General features: G+C 34.4%; 1 protein-coding gene across 1 annotated transcript in view; it reads right to left on the bottom strand.

The window, feature by feature from the left end:
• The window catches only part of Pcdh11x (protocadherin 11 X-linked), a 526,718-nt gene that overhangs the window by 148,054 nt on the left and 359,726 nt on the right, over positions 1-18,938 (bottom strand). Inside the window, exon 6 of the mRNA XM_005072516.4 lies at positions 932-1,130. Coding sequence (XP_005072573.1) covers positions 932-1,130 — 199 coding nt within the window. The remainder of the gene's footprint in view (positions 1-931; positions 1,131-18,938) is intronic.

Genomic DNA, 18,938 nt, shown 5'->3' with positions numbered 1-18,938 from the left:
ACATACCAATCCCAGCTCCCACTACCTTCCCTCCTCCCATCCACTCCTTAGAGATGGTAAGGCTTCACATGGAGAATCAATGAAGTCTGGTACATCTCTTGGAGGCAGGGTGGGACTTTTAAAAACTGACATAAAACAGGAATGTGATGATAATATATTGTTGAAATTCTCAGTCTAATTTCCCCTCCACTGGAGTTAGAGTTCTTATTTCTCCTGAAATACTTGGAAATGATTTTCTCTATTAAACTATAAAAAAATAAAATAATATAAAATGTGATATCATTTAGTATATGCACTAAAAAGTAAATGAAGAATATGGCAGATTTTAGATAAAATTGTGCAAAAATGGAAAATTCCTTGCTTTCCTAACAAAATGACAATTATTATTTTCATCCAGAAAAAGGTGTAATTTAATGTTTTCTACTTAGACAAAATTTTTAATAAAGATAAAGAACACAAAAAATGATGCTTTTACATTCTAGATATTAGGGATGGCATACTTAAAGGTTCACATCTTGATTATGGTTCTTGTATAGCAAATACTATTTTTAACTAACCTAGCACCTAGGGAAGTCTGAGTAAGAGTAGAATAATTGATTAGTAGATATCTGCTTATAGGTAAAGGGTTAGAATAACAATGTTGTGATTTTTCTCACTATTGTAATGTTAACACAATGTTTTCTGAAGATTGTATTTCTCCAAAAGGATACAAAATGAAATTTATAATTCTCCTAAAAATTTTGTTTAGAGCATCTACTATCCTATATTTCCAATACTATAAGCTGCTGTAAATATGTAACTCACATTATTAGATTTACCTTTTAAGAATATGCTACTAGTCATAATAACATAACTAACTGACCCTTAGAAAACTTGATTTGCAAACAAACTAAATGTATTTCTATGGAGGAACTAGGAAAAGATCACTTACTAGATTCAGGATCAGAGTTGCCATCCCCTTCAGTGCGGTTGTTTGGTGCCACATGATCAAAGTACTCCTCCTGAGGGTAGCCAAGAGGCAGGGCGCGGGATGTGCTAGGAAGGCGGCCTGCATCATGGTCTCCCATTCCACCATCACTGATACTTTCCTGAGAGCCTTCTGGTAGATGAAATGTGACACGTCGCTGGGACTGAAAGGAGCAAAGAAAATTACCAGGTTTGTGCAATATTCTGAATAATTATTTAATGAATTTAATTTATAAAATATATTATTTCATCTGGTAAAGCCACATAAAATTATCTTGCACTGTAAACAATTCCAGGCTTTTTTGAACAGGCAGATCTGTGTTCAAATCAGTTTCACTGGATAGCATTGTTGCCTCAGGAATATGTTTTAAGCAAGAGACTATTAGGATTTATGCTCTTTTAGCAAACTAGATAGAGTCATTTAACAGTATTTCACAACAATTTACCTTTAGATTCACACATATGAATAACACAGCTTTGATGCTTTTCTGTGAGATTCCAGAGAATTGAAACAGTGGTGACTTTATTCAATAATATGTAATTTAAAATTAAAAATTTACCATTTAGAATTATCCTATTGGCCAGGTTTTTGTTTGAATTCAAATACTTTTCTTTTATTACATAAAAGTAAAAATAGCCATGCACTATGTATAACTACTAAGGACAATTATAAAGATAAGCTATAAGAATTACTGTAAGTGATAACAACAGAATACAAAATGGCTAAATACGTTAAACCATAGAAAAAATGGAGCATAACACTTTGAATGTAAGAACCTTGTGAATTCTAGTAGCAAAAATATGCCAACCAGATGCAGCACCATTTTAGTTCTCAATAGTACTATTTTACACAGTAAATAGTGTACAAAGATAACCTCCTGAATGCATCAGATCTCACTTTCTGGTTTTCCCAATCCTAGAATTTGGACTCAATAATTCTGGGCTGGGGTAGTGTAATCAAACCTCTAATTCCTTCTTTACTGTCTTGGACTATTCATGATGTAGAAATCCAGCTATAATCTCAAATGTCTGAGTACAGGATGACCTATATATGCTATTAGGATGTCCAAACAAGAGAATTGGAATGACAACATTAAAAAAAGAAAAATATCCAAACTATTCAAGAATAGGGACAATAAATACTGTGACATTGTGATGAATTATTAGTAGACCGTTGATCTAAAGTCATCAGTGAAATATCTCTGCCAACTCTAGACTATTGAATGGCATTAATAGAGATGTCCTTCAACATATAACATTTCTTCTGCACACTGTCCTAATTTCTGATCTGCAAAATAAGAAAGTATTTGGGTTTACCATCCCGGCAAATTATATGTGAATCTAATCACTAAACTGTTAGCAACATAAAACATACAAATAAAACATAATTATTGAAGAGACTTTTATGAACCTAAGTCACTTAATTGGTATTATACATTTTTATGACAGAAAACAACAAATGTTTTCATAAATTCAGTTTATGTGTTCAGGAATTTCTTCAGATTAGTGAATATAAATGTTTTCCATCTGATAAGATAAAATATACAAATGTACATGCATATAGTACTCAGTTGCCGAATTTGCATCTGTTTTAATTTCAAATTCCAATGTTTAAAATAAAATACAAAATGATTAATGTGTAATATAATCTATTTAGTGTGCTTAATCATCAAATTTACCATTCATTCCAATATTAGTCTCTTGATATTCTTTTACAGCAATATAAAAAACTGGTACTTGCTCGAGTGGGTAGCTAACAGTGTTTGTTAAGTCATTCTTAGCAGAATTAACCCAAAGCAAACAAAACAACACAAAACACAGCTCACTACAAGGAAAACCTGGTAGTCTGTGGTGGCCCAATTTTAAATTTGACGCTACAGAGGCAGGCAATATCTGTGAGTATGAAGCCAGCCTGATCTACTTACCTTGTCCCAGGCTAGCCAAGGCTATATAGTACCGAGTGTGGGTCTGTCCAATCATCACCATCACTGTCACTCTCATATGTTTTAACAGTGAAATAAAGAAGAGTTTGGGGGAAATGGGTGCTTTTTCCTCCCTTTTTATATTGTATGTGTGGTTGCACAAACAAGTTGTATATAATGACATTGGATGATATATGATTAAACTTTACTATGCTTTCTATGATCTGTGCATTACTTAGGGAAATTTTTAAAGTGCAATCTTTCTGGGATTTTGCTCATCCCTACCATCTTTCTCTTCTTCTATACATCTAGGGCACAGTACATAATAAAGAGAGAAAAGAATAACAAAGACCAAAAAGTTTTCTATAATCTTCTTTACTATAAAGGCATAATTTGAATGTCACATTGATTTTAAATTCACGTTTATCGCTCATATCGCATATTGAGGTAGGTGTCAGTCACTCATTAATACTAAAGATATTTAGCAGGGGTTCATTGGCATAAATAATAATGTCTTATTCTTCAAAGCACAAAGTTTTATAATAGTTTACAGAAAGTAAAGCAGATGAAAATTTGAAGTTTAAAACATTATATAAGCTTTGATTTATATCTATCTATCTTTCTATCTATTTTTCTTTCATATAATACATCCTAACTGCAGTTTCCCTTCCCTCTTCTTCCAGTCTCCCCACACCTCCCCATTCCCCAAGATCCATTTCTCCTCTGTTTCCATGAGGGTATGTGCCTAATCTTATTGTAACTTGTTAAGCCTTGATATTCTTTTTTCTTTTTTGGTTTTTACGAGACAGGGTTTCTCTGTATTGTTTCGGAGGCTATCGGTCCAGCCCAGCCTCGAACTCAAAGAGATCTGCCTGCCTCTGCCTCCCGAGTGCTGGGATTAAAGGCGTGCGCCACCACCGCCCGGCAAGCATTGATATTCTTATGATAAAAATTAATACTATCAGCTTGTTGGTTTTGTTAAGAAATTCCTTGAAAACTGGTAGCAGTTTAATCTAGAAGACTCCTCAAAGAAAAATACACATTTTCTTTCCTGGCTAAAAATGTCCTTGAGCATCTGAGGAGCAAATGCTGTTAAAATTCTTTGGGGACTCTGACCTCTTCTCTGACTTCTAAATTCTTTTAAGGTAACCTCTTCAGAGAGACCAATTTTATGAGCAAAACATCCGTTTCAGGAGAGTAGGATCTCTAGTATAGCTAGAGACATAATAATCCAACAGGGCTGGTGAAGGCACCTCCTTTAGGAAGGCAGGCTCAATTTAATCCTTACAGAAACATAGGCAGGATAATTAGTTCTTTAATGAGATACTCAATGTTTCCTTTGCAGAATCCTCAACCCTAGAGCAGAAGCCAGCTTCCGAGGTCTCATGATGCAGGTTAGCTACCATGGAGATTGTAAATCAACTTGCATTTTTAATCTCAGAAAAGAAAACATCTTCCTCTCTAAGAATATTTACCTTAACCCTTTAGGATGTCCCCTAACATTTGGGGGTTCTTACTTCATTCTGTGAATCTACTTGTTCCATCACCATAAGGCCACCTTGACAGCTTAAATTACAGGTAATTCTTTTACTTCTATTCCATTTTCCTCTTTTGGGCAGGTGTAGAAGTTTTATACCTTGCCTGTCTGGGGATTTTTCTTTTAAAATGTAATAGAAATGTCCTTGGGCTTAAAAGAAACCAAATTGCTAAATCAAGTAATGGATAAAGTGTATGTATATTTTGACAATAAACAAAAAACATCATCTAGAACACCCGCTACAATGGTGATATTAAGTAGAAGAGAGATCTATTTTTTTAGTGAATTGTTCAATGGCAAAACATTATGCTTTCTGAGACATAGTCTATGACTTTACTCTCACCTCAGATTTCATCCTATAGTATAAGCACAGCTTTAGAAAATATAGACATTAGTAATTTTCCATTTGTTTGGTATAATCTGTATCTATCTATCTATCTATGTGTGTGTGAGAGTGCGTGTGCGCGCATGTGTGTGTGTGTGTGTGTGTGTATGGAAAGACTATATTTGTTTAAATGTTTAAAAAATTTCCTTGTTGGTCATAGTTTGCAGAAATCCTAATGGAGGCTAATTTTTTCATTCCAACAAAAGAGCTTTATAGCATTTTTCACTCACATGCACAGATTAGTTATAATCATTACTTTATCTTCAAGTAAAATCTGAAGATGTATATATTTCAGGCTGTTAAAAATTAAAGACCTTGGAAATTGGTTGAAATGCATACAAAATATTAATTAATAAAATTAATACATCATTAACTATTACACAAAAGTTAAAATCATTATACTTCCAAATAATCTAAATTAGCATAAAAATTTATTATTCATATTGAATAGATATTTAGAAAATATAAATTTCTGTAAATATGCAAGTATTTGTATGTTCCTGTGGTTGAATATCTTATTATATATTAGCATTTTAATATTATGATGAGTATATATTTGTCATTTAAGACCTTATGTTCAATAGATAAAAGAAAATATTGTTCATAGCAGCATTATTTGTAATAGCCAGAAATTGGAAGCAACCTATATGCCCCTCAACTGAAGAGTGGATAGAGAAAATGTGGTACATTTACACACACACACACACACACACACACACAAAACAATGGAATCCTGAAATTTGCAGGCAAATGGAAGGCACTAGATGAAACCATCCTAAGTGAGGTAACCCAGTCACAAAAAGAGAAATATGGGATGTACTCTCTCATATATGGATTTTAGACATAGATCTGTGGAATGCTAGCCTACAATCCCATGGCCAGATAATCTGGGGAACAGAACCTTCTTTCAATGGCTGATGGAAGCAGAGGCAGACTCCCATGGCTAAACACTGAGCTGAACTCAAGGAATCCAGTGACAGAGAGGGAGGACTGATGAGCAAAGGGGTTAAGACTGGGCTGGTTTAACCCCCAGAAACAGCTGACCTGACAAGGGTTAGCTCTTGAATCCCAGACTGATGGCTGGGAATCCAGCATGGGACTGATCAAGACCCCCTGAATGTGGGTGTCAGTGAGGAGGCCTAGGTAATCTATTGGGCCTTGAGTAGTAGATCAGTATTTATCCTGGGTATACAAATGGTCTTTGGGTGCCTATCCAACAATGAGAGACGCACTCTCACCCTGGACGCTTGGGAGATGGTCTAGGCCCTGCCCTGGATGAAATGACAGACTAGGGACACCCACATGGAGGGCCCCACCCTCCCTGGGGAAATGAGGTCATATTGGAGTGGTTGGTGGGAGGGTGTGGGAGGAGGGGCGGGAAAGGGAGAGGGACCTGAATTGACAAGTGAACCAACCTTATTTCTGATGTAAATTTAAGTTTAAAAATAATAATAAAATGAAATTATTAACAAAAACATATCTGGCATAAATACATGTATTTTGATAGCTTAACGTCTCTGGTTAAGTGTCAGTAATCCTCCTAAGAGAACTGAAGTCCCCAGTGGACATTACATAGCTTTATACAAAATGATAGAAGTGGTGGTTGTGTACATTAGTTTTAGATATAAAGACAGTGATGCAGTATGTATACTTGTTTATAACACTTAAATAGGAAAGGAATTTTAGTACAAAGATATTACCCTATTCTGTGCTAGTAACTTATTAAAACCATTACAAATAAGTGCCCTAGACGGAATTTGTAGTAGGTTTGGACATATATCTTAGCATCTATTGAATTCTAAAAAGAATAGATGAGAAGGAATAAGGAGTACATAATGATCAACCTCAGGAAACAAAACTCACTGCTTTTGTTGATCATCCTGAATATGCTTAAAAACACCAACACAACATTACTAGTAGTTCTTTCACTTAAAGCATTCCAATATATGCATAAATATGAAGACCCAACTGTGGGACATACCCACTGACAATATCTTGATTATACTCATATTTATCAATGGTTAGAATGTCTCAATTTTAGATCCTGACTATTGTCTGCTTACATTTAAAATGTGATGGGTTATGAACACTGAGCTTTTTCTTTTCTTTCTTTCTTTTACTTTTTTCCTTCATATCATTACTTTACTGATTGTTACATCACATTAACTTTTGGTACGTTTTTCATTTATGGAAAGAATTGAACAAAAAATTATTATACTGATATTGATAAATTAGTAATTAGTATATCTTGCAGAATCAACTTATTTTACTTTAAAATATTTTTGACTCATTGTTTCTATTTTCATTCTTTACAGTACTGGAGTTTGAATTCAATGCCTTTCACATGAAATATGCATGCTCTATGCTCAACTATATTCCCATCTCTACTCTTTACTTTTAATTTCCAACATATTTTTATTATTTTTTGAGGAATTTCATAAAATGTTCCCCTATCACAGTTGCTTCCTATTCCGCACAGGTCCACCCTCGCACCCTTGCGACTGCCCCATCCCCAAAAACGTAAAAAAAAACCCCACCAAGTTCAATTTGGAACCTGGTCAATCTCCCCTTAAAGGAAAATTAGTCCTTCCCTACCCTCTCCCCAGAAGCCACCAACTGTGAAGAGCTACAGTTCTTCATTTTTATTGCAAAATTTAAGGACTATTTTCAACATAGTATCCCATGGCAGCTCAGATCCTTGACATCAACATGGTATCCAGCAGCAGCTAGATCATGGACATCAACAAAGATCCTTTTGGCAGCATGGATCATGACCAACAAAATGGTTTCCTGCAGCAACATGGACCATGGTCATTTTTGAGGTGACTTAAACTAGAAACAAACCTTTCTTCATGTAGTATATCTTGTAGCAGAGTCAGGGTGATCAGTGTGATCATGCAGTTGGGTAGCTTGTAAGGAGGCAGAACCTATTTGATCTCCCGATTGTTGTAAACTACCTTGCTGTTGTGGAATACTATTTTAACTAGGCAAAGATGTGTTACCTTTCTTTGTACAGCAGAATATTAATTTAACTGTGTAAAGGTATGTTAATTTTGTTTATTGTGCATTTGTTCAACAATGTAAGGATGTGTGTTTAATTAAGTAAAGATTGGTTGCATTTGTTTCCCCTTGCATGCCTAAAGTATATGATTGGTCTAATAAACAGCTGATGGTCAACAGTTAGGCAGAAGTGTGATAGGAGAGACTGGCAGGCAGACAGAATAAACAGATGAAATCTAGGTTTGAAAGGAATCACAAGAGAAAGAGAAAATGAGAGATATTGAAAGGAATCACAAGTTATGTTGGATTGGAGTTTTTCTTCCAGAACTTTCTGTAGGGCTGGATTAATGGATATGTATTGTTTAAATCTGGTTTTCTCATGGAATAGCTTGTTTTCTCCATCTATAGTGATTAAAACTTTGCTGGGTAGAGTAGTCTGGGCTGGCATCTGTGGTCTCTTATTGTTGGTAGAATATTTCACTTTTCATGTCTTGAAATTTTTGAATTTTGTCCTTCATTGTTTTAACTGTTTCTTCTTGGCTTTCCTTAAGAGTTTTGTTGTAATTTTTGGTTTACATTTTCTTTCTTTAAGGGAATTTCACATATCCTCTTTGAGGGCCTCTAACATTTTCATGAAGTTGTTTTTTTTATGGTAAATCTTGGCTTCGACTTCTTATTTTTTTTTATTTTCCAGTTTAAAGTTAGATAAGAAACGAGGTTGCTTCACAAGTCAGTTCCAGGTCCCTCTCCCATTCCCTCCCCTCCTTCCCGTGCCCTCCCCCCAATCCCCCCTGTTATCCCTTCATTCCCCCAGGGAGGGTGAGGCCCTCCATGGGGGTGTCCATAGTCTGTCATTTCATATAGGGCAGGGCCTAGACCCTTCCCCAAGAGTTCAGGGTGAGAGTGCACCTCACATTGTTCTATGGGAGTCCAAAGTATACACATGGACTTTGGACTCCCATGAAGTTGTTCTTTAGCTCATTCCCTTCTGCTTCATCTGCATTGGGATGTTCAGGTCTTGCTGGAGTAGTGTCACTAGATTCTGGTGGTGTCATAATGGTTTTGCTGTTGGTGAATGTGTTTTATATTGTCTTCTTCCCTTCCCTTCTTCCAGTGGGTGCAGAAGGAGTCTCCTTCTCTCCTAGTGCTAGCAGGTCCTCAGGAAAATTGGAAACAGTCTACCACGATATCCAACAATTCCACTCTTAGGCATATAACCAAAAGATGCACATTCATACAACAAGGACATCTGTTCCACTATGTTCATAGCAGCATTATTTTCAATAGACAGAACCTGGAAGCAACTTAGATGCCCCTCAACTGAATAATGGATGGAGAATATGTGGTACATTTACACAATGGAGTACTACTCAGCAGGAAAAAAATGAAATCTTGAAAATCTCAGACAAACGGATGGAACTAAAAGAAACCATCCTGAGTGAGGTAATCCAGTCACAAAAGACAATAATGGTATCTGCTCATTAATATACGGATTTTTTTGGCATAGAGCAAAGGAGTACCAGCCTACAATCCAAACTTCCAGGGAATCTAGGAAACCTAAGAGAGACATACATGGTTCCCTGGAGATGGGGAAAAGGATAAGATCTCCTGGCCTAATCGGGAGCATGGGGTCAGAGGAGAGGGAGTTAGAAGAAAGAAAAGGGAGAAGATGAGGGGAGAGGGGGACAGAAGAGAACAGGAAAATTGAGTCGGGCAAAGAATAGAGGAGAGCAAGAAAAGAGATACCATAATAGTGGCAGTCATTATAGTTTTAAAGAGATATCTGGAACTAGGAAAATGTCCAGAGACCTATAAGGTTGATCCCAACTAACAATCTAAGCAATAGTCAAGAGACTACCTTAAATGCCCTTCTATGATAATGAGATACATGCCTACCTTATATACCACCATCCTAGAGCCTTCATTCAGAAGCTGATGGAAGCAAAAGCAGACAGCTTCAGCTAAACACTGAGCTGAACTCTGGAATCCATTTGCAGAGATGGAGGAGTGATGAGCAAAGGGGTCAAGACCAGACTGGAGAACCCCACAGAAACAGCTGACCTGAATAACGGGGAGCTTATGGACCCCAGACTGATAGTCGAGAAGCCAGCATAACACTAATGCAGACCCCCTGAATGAGGATGTCAGTATGGAGGTCTGGTTAATCTATGGGGTCTTTGGTAATTGATCAGTATTTATCCCTAGTACATGAATGTACTTTGGGAGCCCAATCCACATACAGGGATACTGCCTCAGCCTAGACACATGGGGGAAGGTCTAGGCCTTGCTCCACACGATGTGATAGACTTCAAAGATCCCCATGGAAGGCCTCACTCTCACTGAGGAGCAGAAAAGGGATGGCACAGGGGGTTGGTTTGGGGCAGGCAAAGAGGGGAGGGAAAGAGACATGGGATTGATATGTAAAAGAAGCTTTTTTCAAAAACATTGACAAACTAATAAATTTGGAGTTACCAGAATCGCATGAATTTGGAAAATGAAATAGAATGAATTTGTTTAGAAAATTATAGTTGATGTCTCAAAATTAAATTAAAATTTTACTTGCTTTGAATTTAACATACCTTCAAAATGACAGTAACAAAAACTAACTAACACTTATTGAAATTGTGGTCACAATGAATATCTTACATATCATAAATTTGCAAGAGATATTTGAATATTGTGCTGATTATAGCTATGTTTAATAATTTACCTTTAAGTTTCAGTATTACCATATCGCTTCTATTTTCCAAAAGCATCATATTTTCAAACATGCAAAACATTGTTATATACAATAAAGCATGTGGATAATACCATGTGAATTGCCAAAAGTGTTTTCACCATCTTCATGCTGAGAATCATAAAACCCTTACTCTGTTTTTATATTCAGTGTTGACAATCAAGTTTTTTTCATTATCCAGCTTTTAAAAGGTAAAATACTGACAGAAGTTGAAATTTCCACCAATTATCAATAAATCTGCCTTCCATAGATGCAAAGCACAGCATGGTTCTTTTCTATGACAAGTTTTCTAGCAGGGTACGATACTTTAATCTTTTCACAAGGAATTTAGTTTGAAGCTAAATTTAGTAACTTAAATTCACTTGGCTAGAAGAATAGTTGTTTTCCTAATAACATTGATATTTATATGCATGATATTTACATAGTTAACATGAACAGCCTCAGAGTGCTTAAATTCATTTGCTGTCAGTAATAAAAATGGACTGCAAATATGGTGGATTTTAAGACCAATAATCATGCAATTTTAAGAATAATAGTTAGTAGTTTTTTCCACTAGTTAAATTATACTATATTTATTTCTGTGAAAGAAGCACTATTTTGTTTTAAGTGGTGCTTCTCCTCTGATGTCAGCTCTTTATATTTGCAAAATAATTCACCCATTGCTATAGTTACACAATATGTCTGCTTAATTGATACATTTAAATAAACTAAATGTCATTCAAGCAACAGATGGTTTCTGATTTGAATTACATAGGTTGGAATAACTATGCAAAATACAGTGAAAGGAGAAACCTGGCATTTTCATCTATTACAAAAACATTTGAATCAAAATATTCTCTGTTTAATGTCAGCAGATATCACAACAAAATGATGAGAAATAAAACTTTTTAAAAATACTAATGAATAAACTGTTTTCCTTTAAAAAAGAATGTACATGTTTGATAGTATGTTAGATCGTGCTTTAGTGTGTTGAATTTCTGAATATTGCTCATATATAGTAATGCTGGTATAATTGAGATACAACTTCTATCTCTATTGCATGGCATTCATCAATTTATTCCACACAACTTCTATTTGTGTAAAATGTGTCACTCAATTTTAAATGAAGCGAAAAATTTACTGTTGCCTTTTTCCTTACATTTAAGAAAAGAATTGTAGTTTTATAAAGCCTATGGATAATCAATGATAGAATAAAAATAGTTCTGTTTTCTTGCAGTAACATTAACTGGGAAAAAGACAGGATCTTGCAATGCTGTTAAATAATTGAGTTTGGAGAGATACAGTTTCAAACAAGATTATTTACAATAATGTTAAGTCTTTACCTCGTTAATTGTTCTTAAATAGCAATGAAATTTTAAAAAGATGATAAAACTTAGTTTATAAAGAGAAAAATCTCCCAAATGAATGTAATCTATGCACACAGAAAACACATGTACAAACACAGAACATTAAAAAGAACCGTTAAATTATCTAGCATTCAGAATGAAAAAAATTAGCATTAAACTTAACACCAATACATTAAAATTTATTTTGTCCTGGTGATTCTCTGGATTTCATCAGTGTCCATTGTTATGTTCCCCTTTTCATTTCTGATTTTATTAATTTGCATATTTTCTTTCTGCCTTTTGGTTAGTTTGGATAAAGGCTTGTCTATCTTATTTATTTTCTTGACAAACCAATTCTTGGTTTCATTGATTTTTTGTTTCTACTTTATTGATTTCAGCCATCAAATTGATTATTTCTTGGCATGTACTCCTCCTGAGTGAGTTTGCTTCTTTTTGTTCTAGAGTTTTTAGGTGTTCTGTTAATTCTTTAGTGTGACTATTCTCCAGTTTTTTTCATGCGGGTACTCTTAGTGCTTTCCTCTTACCACTGCTTTCGATGTGTCTCATAAGTTTGGGATGTTGTGTGTTCATTATCATTGAGTTCTAGGAAGTCTTTAATTTGTTTCTTTATTTCTTCCTTGACTCAGGAGTGATTCAATTGTGCATTGTTTAATTTCCATGAGTTTTATTTGTTTCTGCAGTTTGCATTGTTGTTGAATTTTAAATGTATAAGTTTATTTTGATATTGAATTGCCTCAAACATTTTTATAACTTATTTATTCTTTTATGTTTCATTTAACATCCCAATCTCAGTTCTCCTCCTCTCCTCTCCTCCTAACCCCCCTCACTCCCAAGGCCTTCCTCGCTCTGTCGAATGCTTCTCATGAATAAGTGCTCCCAGTAAGAGTCAGCACAATAAGTTGGGGCAGGACCAAGCCAGCCCCCTCTGCATTAAGGTTGAGCATGGCATCTCACCATAGGGAATGGGTTCCAACAAGATAGCATGATATAAAGACATATATCCTTGCATCCTTTATCTTTATTTTCATAAATCACATAAAGTATGCATAATTTATATATTAAAATCATGTATGTATTCTCTATTTGCATAATTTTTATGCCTCATTATCACCCCTCTAACTTCTCACAAGCCTCCTACTCTATTGAATTTATGACCACTTCTTTAATTATTGTTGTTTTATTTATACAAACATGCACACGGTGGGGGGTAGTTTAGTGTTTTGTTTTATGTAGATGTATCATGATTGGCCACATGAGATTAGGAAATTTGTCAAGGTATTCTTCCCTGGGGGCAAATACTGCTTTTACACTCTCAGCACCCACTTCTTGCCTGTAGCACATAATTTATTAGTTGTTAGAGATTTTAGGCATGTGCACCGCTGACCACGTCCACTGGGACATGCACACATTCCAACTTCAGACATCCTCTTCTTTAAAATGTCCATTAATAAAAGTACAGCTTAGAATTTCAAAACACTGCACAGTCATGGGGGCACAAATACCTCTCATCTTTTAAACTGCTTAATTTTGTATTCCAATATCTACAAAAAGAATTTGTTAATTTCCAGATTTCTTTTCTTCTCAGAATTTGGGAACAGAATAAATGTCACGCATACTACAAACAACTACAATTTTATTTAGATGAATTAATGTAAATTAACACAGTTCACTTGACATGCATGAACACTGTTTTAAACAAAAATTTACTTGATTCAGTAAAGCATGGCACTCTGAAAATGAGTCTTGGCTATAAACTTAGGTATATTTGTGAAGATACAAGGTAATGATCTTTATGATATGACTGTTAATGAGCAGTTAGAAAAATGAAAGTGGATGATGTTTGTTAACCTCTCTAGAGAAGAACTTATTTCATAATTTCTGGCAGAAATATTGTTCATAAACATCACTTTAAGTGTTCTACTCTGTTCTTTTTCTTCCTTGAAATCTAATGCCGTAAAAGAATTCAGAGCACATCATTCCTAAACATGCTACTTTGGCATAGAATTATTTTGAGCTAAAGCCACTTGAAAAACAGCAGGTGCAAGATCACTCTGACCTTGAATCTATTTCTTGAAAGAAAGAGATACAATTCCTATGTGAAAGAGGCCCTATCTGTGATAGAAGGAAAGAAACATTCATATCATCAAGGACAGTCAGAGAATATCTGGATAAAAGAACATACTTCAACCAACGCCTTTCTGTCTTATATACATCACACAATTAAAACTCATAATCGAAATCCCCTTCTCATGTCATATTTTCACAATTTACTACACTTTGTCTAATCAGATAGACAGATAGACATACAAATGGATAGATACATAGGTACAACTCTTTCTTTATATTTTCAGTTCATTATAGGTGAAGATGCCTTTGGAATATAGTATACAACTAATATTAAACAAATTTAGATTAATTTATCTTGCCAGGGTAAGTATTAGATCTATCTGAAAGGTCCTGTCTGGTATAAATTTTATAGGAATTGAAGAAGTTTCTAAATTTATTTGGAACTCCCATTATCAATGCATTAATATAGAATCACTTTTAAATATAAAAATCTATTTGATTGATTGATACTGTATTAATTCTCATGTTTCAGCATGGAATATTCAGTCAGTGCAAATTTTAATAATTGATAATGCCAATAGCTCAGTGCTGTACTTGTCATCCACGTAGCTCAAAATTATTTTTAGTAATATAATTTTTAGTGATTCATCAATAGAATTTGCTATTATTAACTCTCAAACACATCTAATAGAATAATAACTGGTAAGATAATTACTTAATGCTTGGAAATCATTTATATACCATTTAAAATATGTAACATAATTCATTGCACTTAATATGGTCAGTCCAAGCTTAAAGAGTCATATGACCCTAGAGTTTCATCAATTTTCTTCAAAAACAACTCTGTACATTGATCCAATTCTCTCATTAGTTCACTTTCTTTTTAAGTAGCTAAAACTGCTGAAAGCTATAGCTTCATGATATTGTTAGGAGAACCATAGATTAAATTCATACTTAATTTGTGTTACCTAAACAAGAATTGATAAGCATGACAATAGCCATGTTCCATGTTTACTTATGACAGAATACTCTTACAGATCAACAGAGCAGGTATGACAGCATAGCTAATAAAAGGTGACATCTAAAATTAAACCAGGAAAATTAGTAATTGTGTTTTAAATATTTATTTTTTTGCCCACAGATAAATGTAGTTCTCACCTCTCACCAACCAAACATATCTTTGTAACAAACAGAGATCATTACAGAAAACTTCAGTTTGGTCAGAATGCGGAGAAAAAGAGATCTTGTAGTGCTCAGAGCTATATGATACATCTACAGTACAGTTCCTGAACCAAAGGCTCAAATTCATTGTAGAAGAAAGGGTAGAAATATTTTAAGAAACACAAGAACAAGTGTTAGAAGCATAGCATGAAGGTCCTTGAAACTACGTATCTCCAGAGAAACCACAAATATTAAGCATACAAGGTTTTTGATTCAATGGGAAAGATGAAAAACCTGTTCTTCCATCCAGAAAGCTGAGAATTAGAAGTGATTAATAGACTTGCTTGATCTGCTTTATCCTTCAGGTCATATAAAACTCCTACAACCAGAATTGGAGCTGGCTAGTAATTAACCTAAATGATTCTGACAGCCAAAGTTTTACCCAAGCTCCACAACCAGGACCAAAGGTGACTAGTAACAGAACGGGCCTCGATTCTATCTGTCTGACTTTGACCTTAGGCCCTTAAACTACAAAAGGTAGCCTGTCTATAAAGCACATCTTTTTGGAAGTATATTCTAAATTGAGTTTCAATGTAATTATGCTTCATTGTACAATTGGGTTTATATTACACAGGGAAACTTTTTTCCAAACTATACTGGACTCAAATACACTGGGAACAATACACCTGTTATTAGACTCCCATAAGTCTGATCAAGGTTGATGGAATCAATGTTTGTGGTTCTCATTCTTAAATCTTTGTGGGGCTTGTGGCCCTGTATGACACCTGCAGGTACCCCCTCAAACAAGAAGTTTGCTGTGAAATCGTATTTCCTAGAAATGTCATAACAACTACACCCATGAAGGCTACATAAATAAGACCAGGAAAACCACAAAAACAATGGACATACTAACATGGAAGAGTATAAGAGAAACTGCTGGCCAGCCTACAAAAGCCGCAGTTGCCATTCTCAGGTGCCCAAGCAAGCCTGCATGAGTATGTGAAGCTGGCACTTGCTCCCTTAGCCAAGTCAGCCACTATGCCCTGAGACTGCTGATGAAGAGACACCTGTCCCAGAGACACCAGGGCAAAAAGGACAATGCAAAGCAGAGTTGCCTCCCTGAGCCAATGGGACCTATAGAGGGTGCATAAAGGCAGGCCTAACTTACTTAATAAACAAGTCTGCAGCATGCACTGCAACTCACTGACTCTCAGTGCCTGAGTCATTGGAGCTGTGTTTTCTCACTCCCTCCCCCAATGGGTGTCTGAGCAAGGTCACCTGTAACAGAAGAGGTGTTCATGGGGCCAAAATAATAGAAAAGAAGTATAGTTCACTAGCTAAGAATAAGAGCAGGAAAAGTGCTCTTCTACAGGGAAGACACCTCACTCAGTAAGTTATATGGAAATTGATAGTCAGATCTGAGATTATGTATAAGGCAAGGAGCATTATGCAGAATTGGTAGGTGATATATAATATATATATACATATATATGTATTTAGGTAAAAAACAATGAGGGGAAGCCATGACTTTAAAATAAAATGGGATGTATGGGACAGGTTGAAGGGTGAAGTGGGACTTATGTAATTTCAAACAGTTAAACAATATATATAATTAAAATTAAATAATAAATGTAAATTAAAAAATACCAGACAGAAATTTAAAAGAGTCAATGGCTTCATCATGGGAAGAACATTTTTATTCAGTATTCTCACATAAATATATGATTTAATAATAAGAATAGAAAGAATAAAAACAAAATGCTCATTTTCAATCTTTGAAAATAAAATAGCAGTATACAAATAACAATAAAGATAAACAGTGTCAGATGATATACCTACATGAAATAGTCTTAGTTAAATATATTTTATAGAGTTGTAAATTTTACAAAATTGCCCCAGTGGTGACCCTAAGCCTTTTCATATAATGGCGGCATTGACACAGTAATTTATGAGAAATAAATGTATTCTAAATGGAGGACATGAAGATTGGAGGGAAATGTGATAGAGGGTTCTGGGTAGAGGTAGAATTAATAATGAACATGATCAAAATATGTCCTATGTATGTATGAAAATCTCAAAGAATAAAAGCTTTAAATTATATAGAAAAATGTATATGCCTATCTATCTATATATGCAGACATACATACATAGTAACAGGCATTAACAAGGATAACACATAAAAGATGGAATATATTTAAAAATGTATAAATCTAGATACTCTTGAAATATAAGTTTAAAAAGGAAAATATAGTCAAAACTTCCTTGATTACTATCTTGGAAGTATGCTTAATTTGAAATTATTATCCGATTTGTTATAGAATGTGTTTTAAATTTTACTATAAGGTGCACTCATAGCATTACTGATCTATGAATATGCTAAAATAGAAAGCAAGAGATACTTCAGATTTATACTGTCTTCAGACAATTTCATTTGTGCTGCAATTGTTTGATTAAAAATGCATGTATCTAATAAATATGTAATTTAAAACATTTAAAATTGTGAAATTATAAACATTATGAAAGGCTCACATAATACAACAAAACATTTTTTTTCTAACATGGGATCTCAATGTGTATTTCAAGGTATACCAAAACTCATTATCCTCCTCCACATTTGGCTTTCAGTGGTGGGTTTAAAGGTGTTATAACAGTACATACAGATTAACTTTAATTTCATCAAGAAAAATAACACAGAAAATGTATCATATGCCTATGGCTTTGGAGTATTAGTTTTCCCAACTTAATTATCATTTTCTATGTAATCAAGATATATCATCACAAAATAAATTCACAGTATTTATACGACCTGGTGGATCCAAATTACCACTGTTCTTTCAATGTCAAATGATATTACTTGAAAATTGAGAAATAAATTTAACTTACATTTGTTTGTGAAGTATATAGGGGGCAATAACTAAATATGTACATAGATAAGTATGAAAGTTTTAAATTGGAAAATATGCACTCGGTATTTGAAATATAATTGGAAATGTTTTTTAAGATAAGGGAAGTTTAAAAAAGGCCCTCATCATTTATATTTCATGTTGTAGATCTTTTCTGCTTGTAGTAGAAGTGATTTATTATAAGACATAACCAATTGTAAGAATGCTATCAGAAAAGAATGATGATTTCATAGTCAAGACCATAATATTATCGTTTTCCATTTTCATCTAATGTGCCTTTTCTGACTATGTGATCTACTCAAAGCATTATCATTAGCTAAATTCAATATACTATCAATTAATCCATAGATGCAGTAACTATTAAAATAATAAATTGGAATAAAACTGGGAGATAAGTTCAAGAAAAATTTTGAAAAAACTAATTAAGAATACCTTGCTTGAGTTTAATTCTAACTAGAAACGACTGTACTGTTGATACCATATCATCCCAGGAGAATATGTTTGCACTCTAGATGTGAATATTACTTTCTGTGACAGTTGTTTGTATTATTATGAAGCATGAGGTTTTTCTCTAGTTTCAATGCCTTTATTTGGCTTCTTTACCTCTGAGAGGTCTGTAATGCATTGGCAATTTTAATGTTTGTAATTTCATATTTAAGAAGCAGTACAACCAAATAATTGCCAGCCAAAAATCATTGTACCTGCCAAATAGTTTAATAATGACTGAATATTTGTGATGTGGTGTTCAAAGTTAAGGACATCAATCTTGATGTGTCCCACGATAGCCAAAACAACCCTATACAATAAAGGAACTTCAGGAGGCATCACCATACCTGACTTCAGGCTCTATTATAGAGATATAGTCCTGAAAACAGCTTAGTATTGGCAAAAAAATAGGCAGCTAGACCAATGGA

Source organism: Mesocricetus auratus, unplaced genomic scaffold (assembly GCF_017639785.1).
Source record: "Mesocricetus auratus isolate SY011 unplaced genomic scaffold, BCM_Maur_2.0 Super-Scaffold_100003, whole genome shotgun sequence".
NCBI classification, from domain to species: Eukaryota; Metazoa; Chordata; class Mammalia; order Rodentia; family Cricetidae; genus Mesocricetus; species Mesocricetus auratus.
Note: the sequence above shows the minus strand (reverse complement) of the source record. Positions and strands in the feature narration are given on the sequence as shown.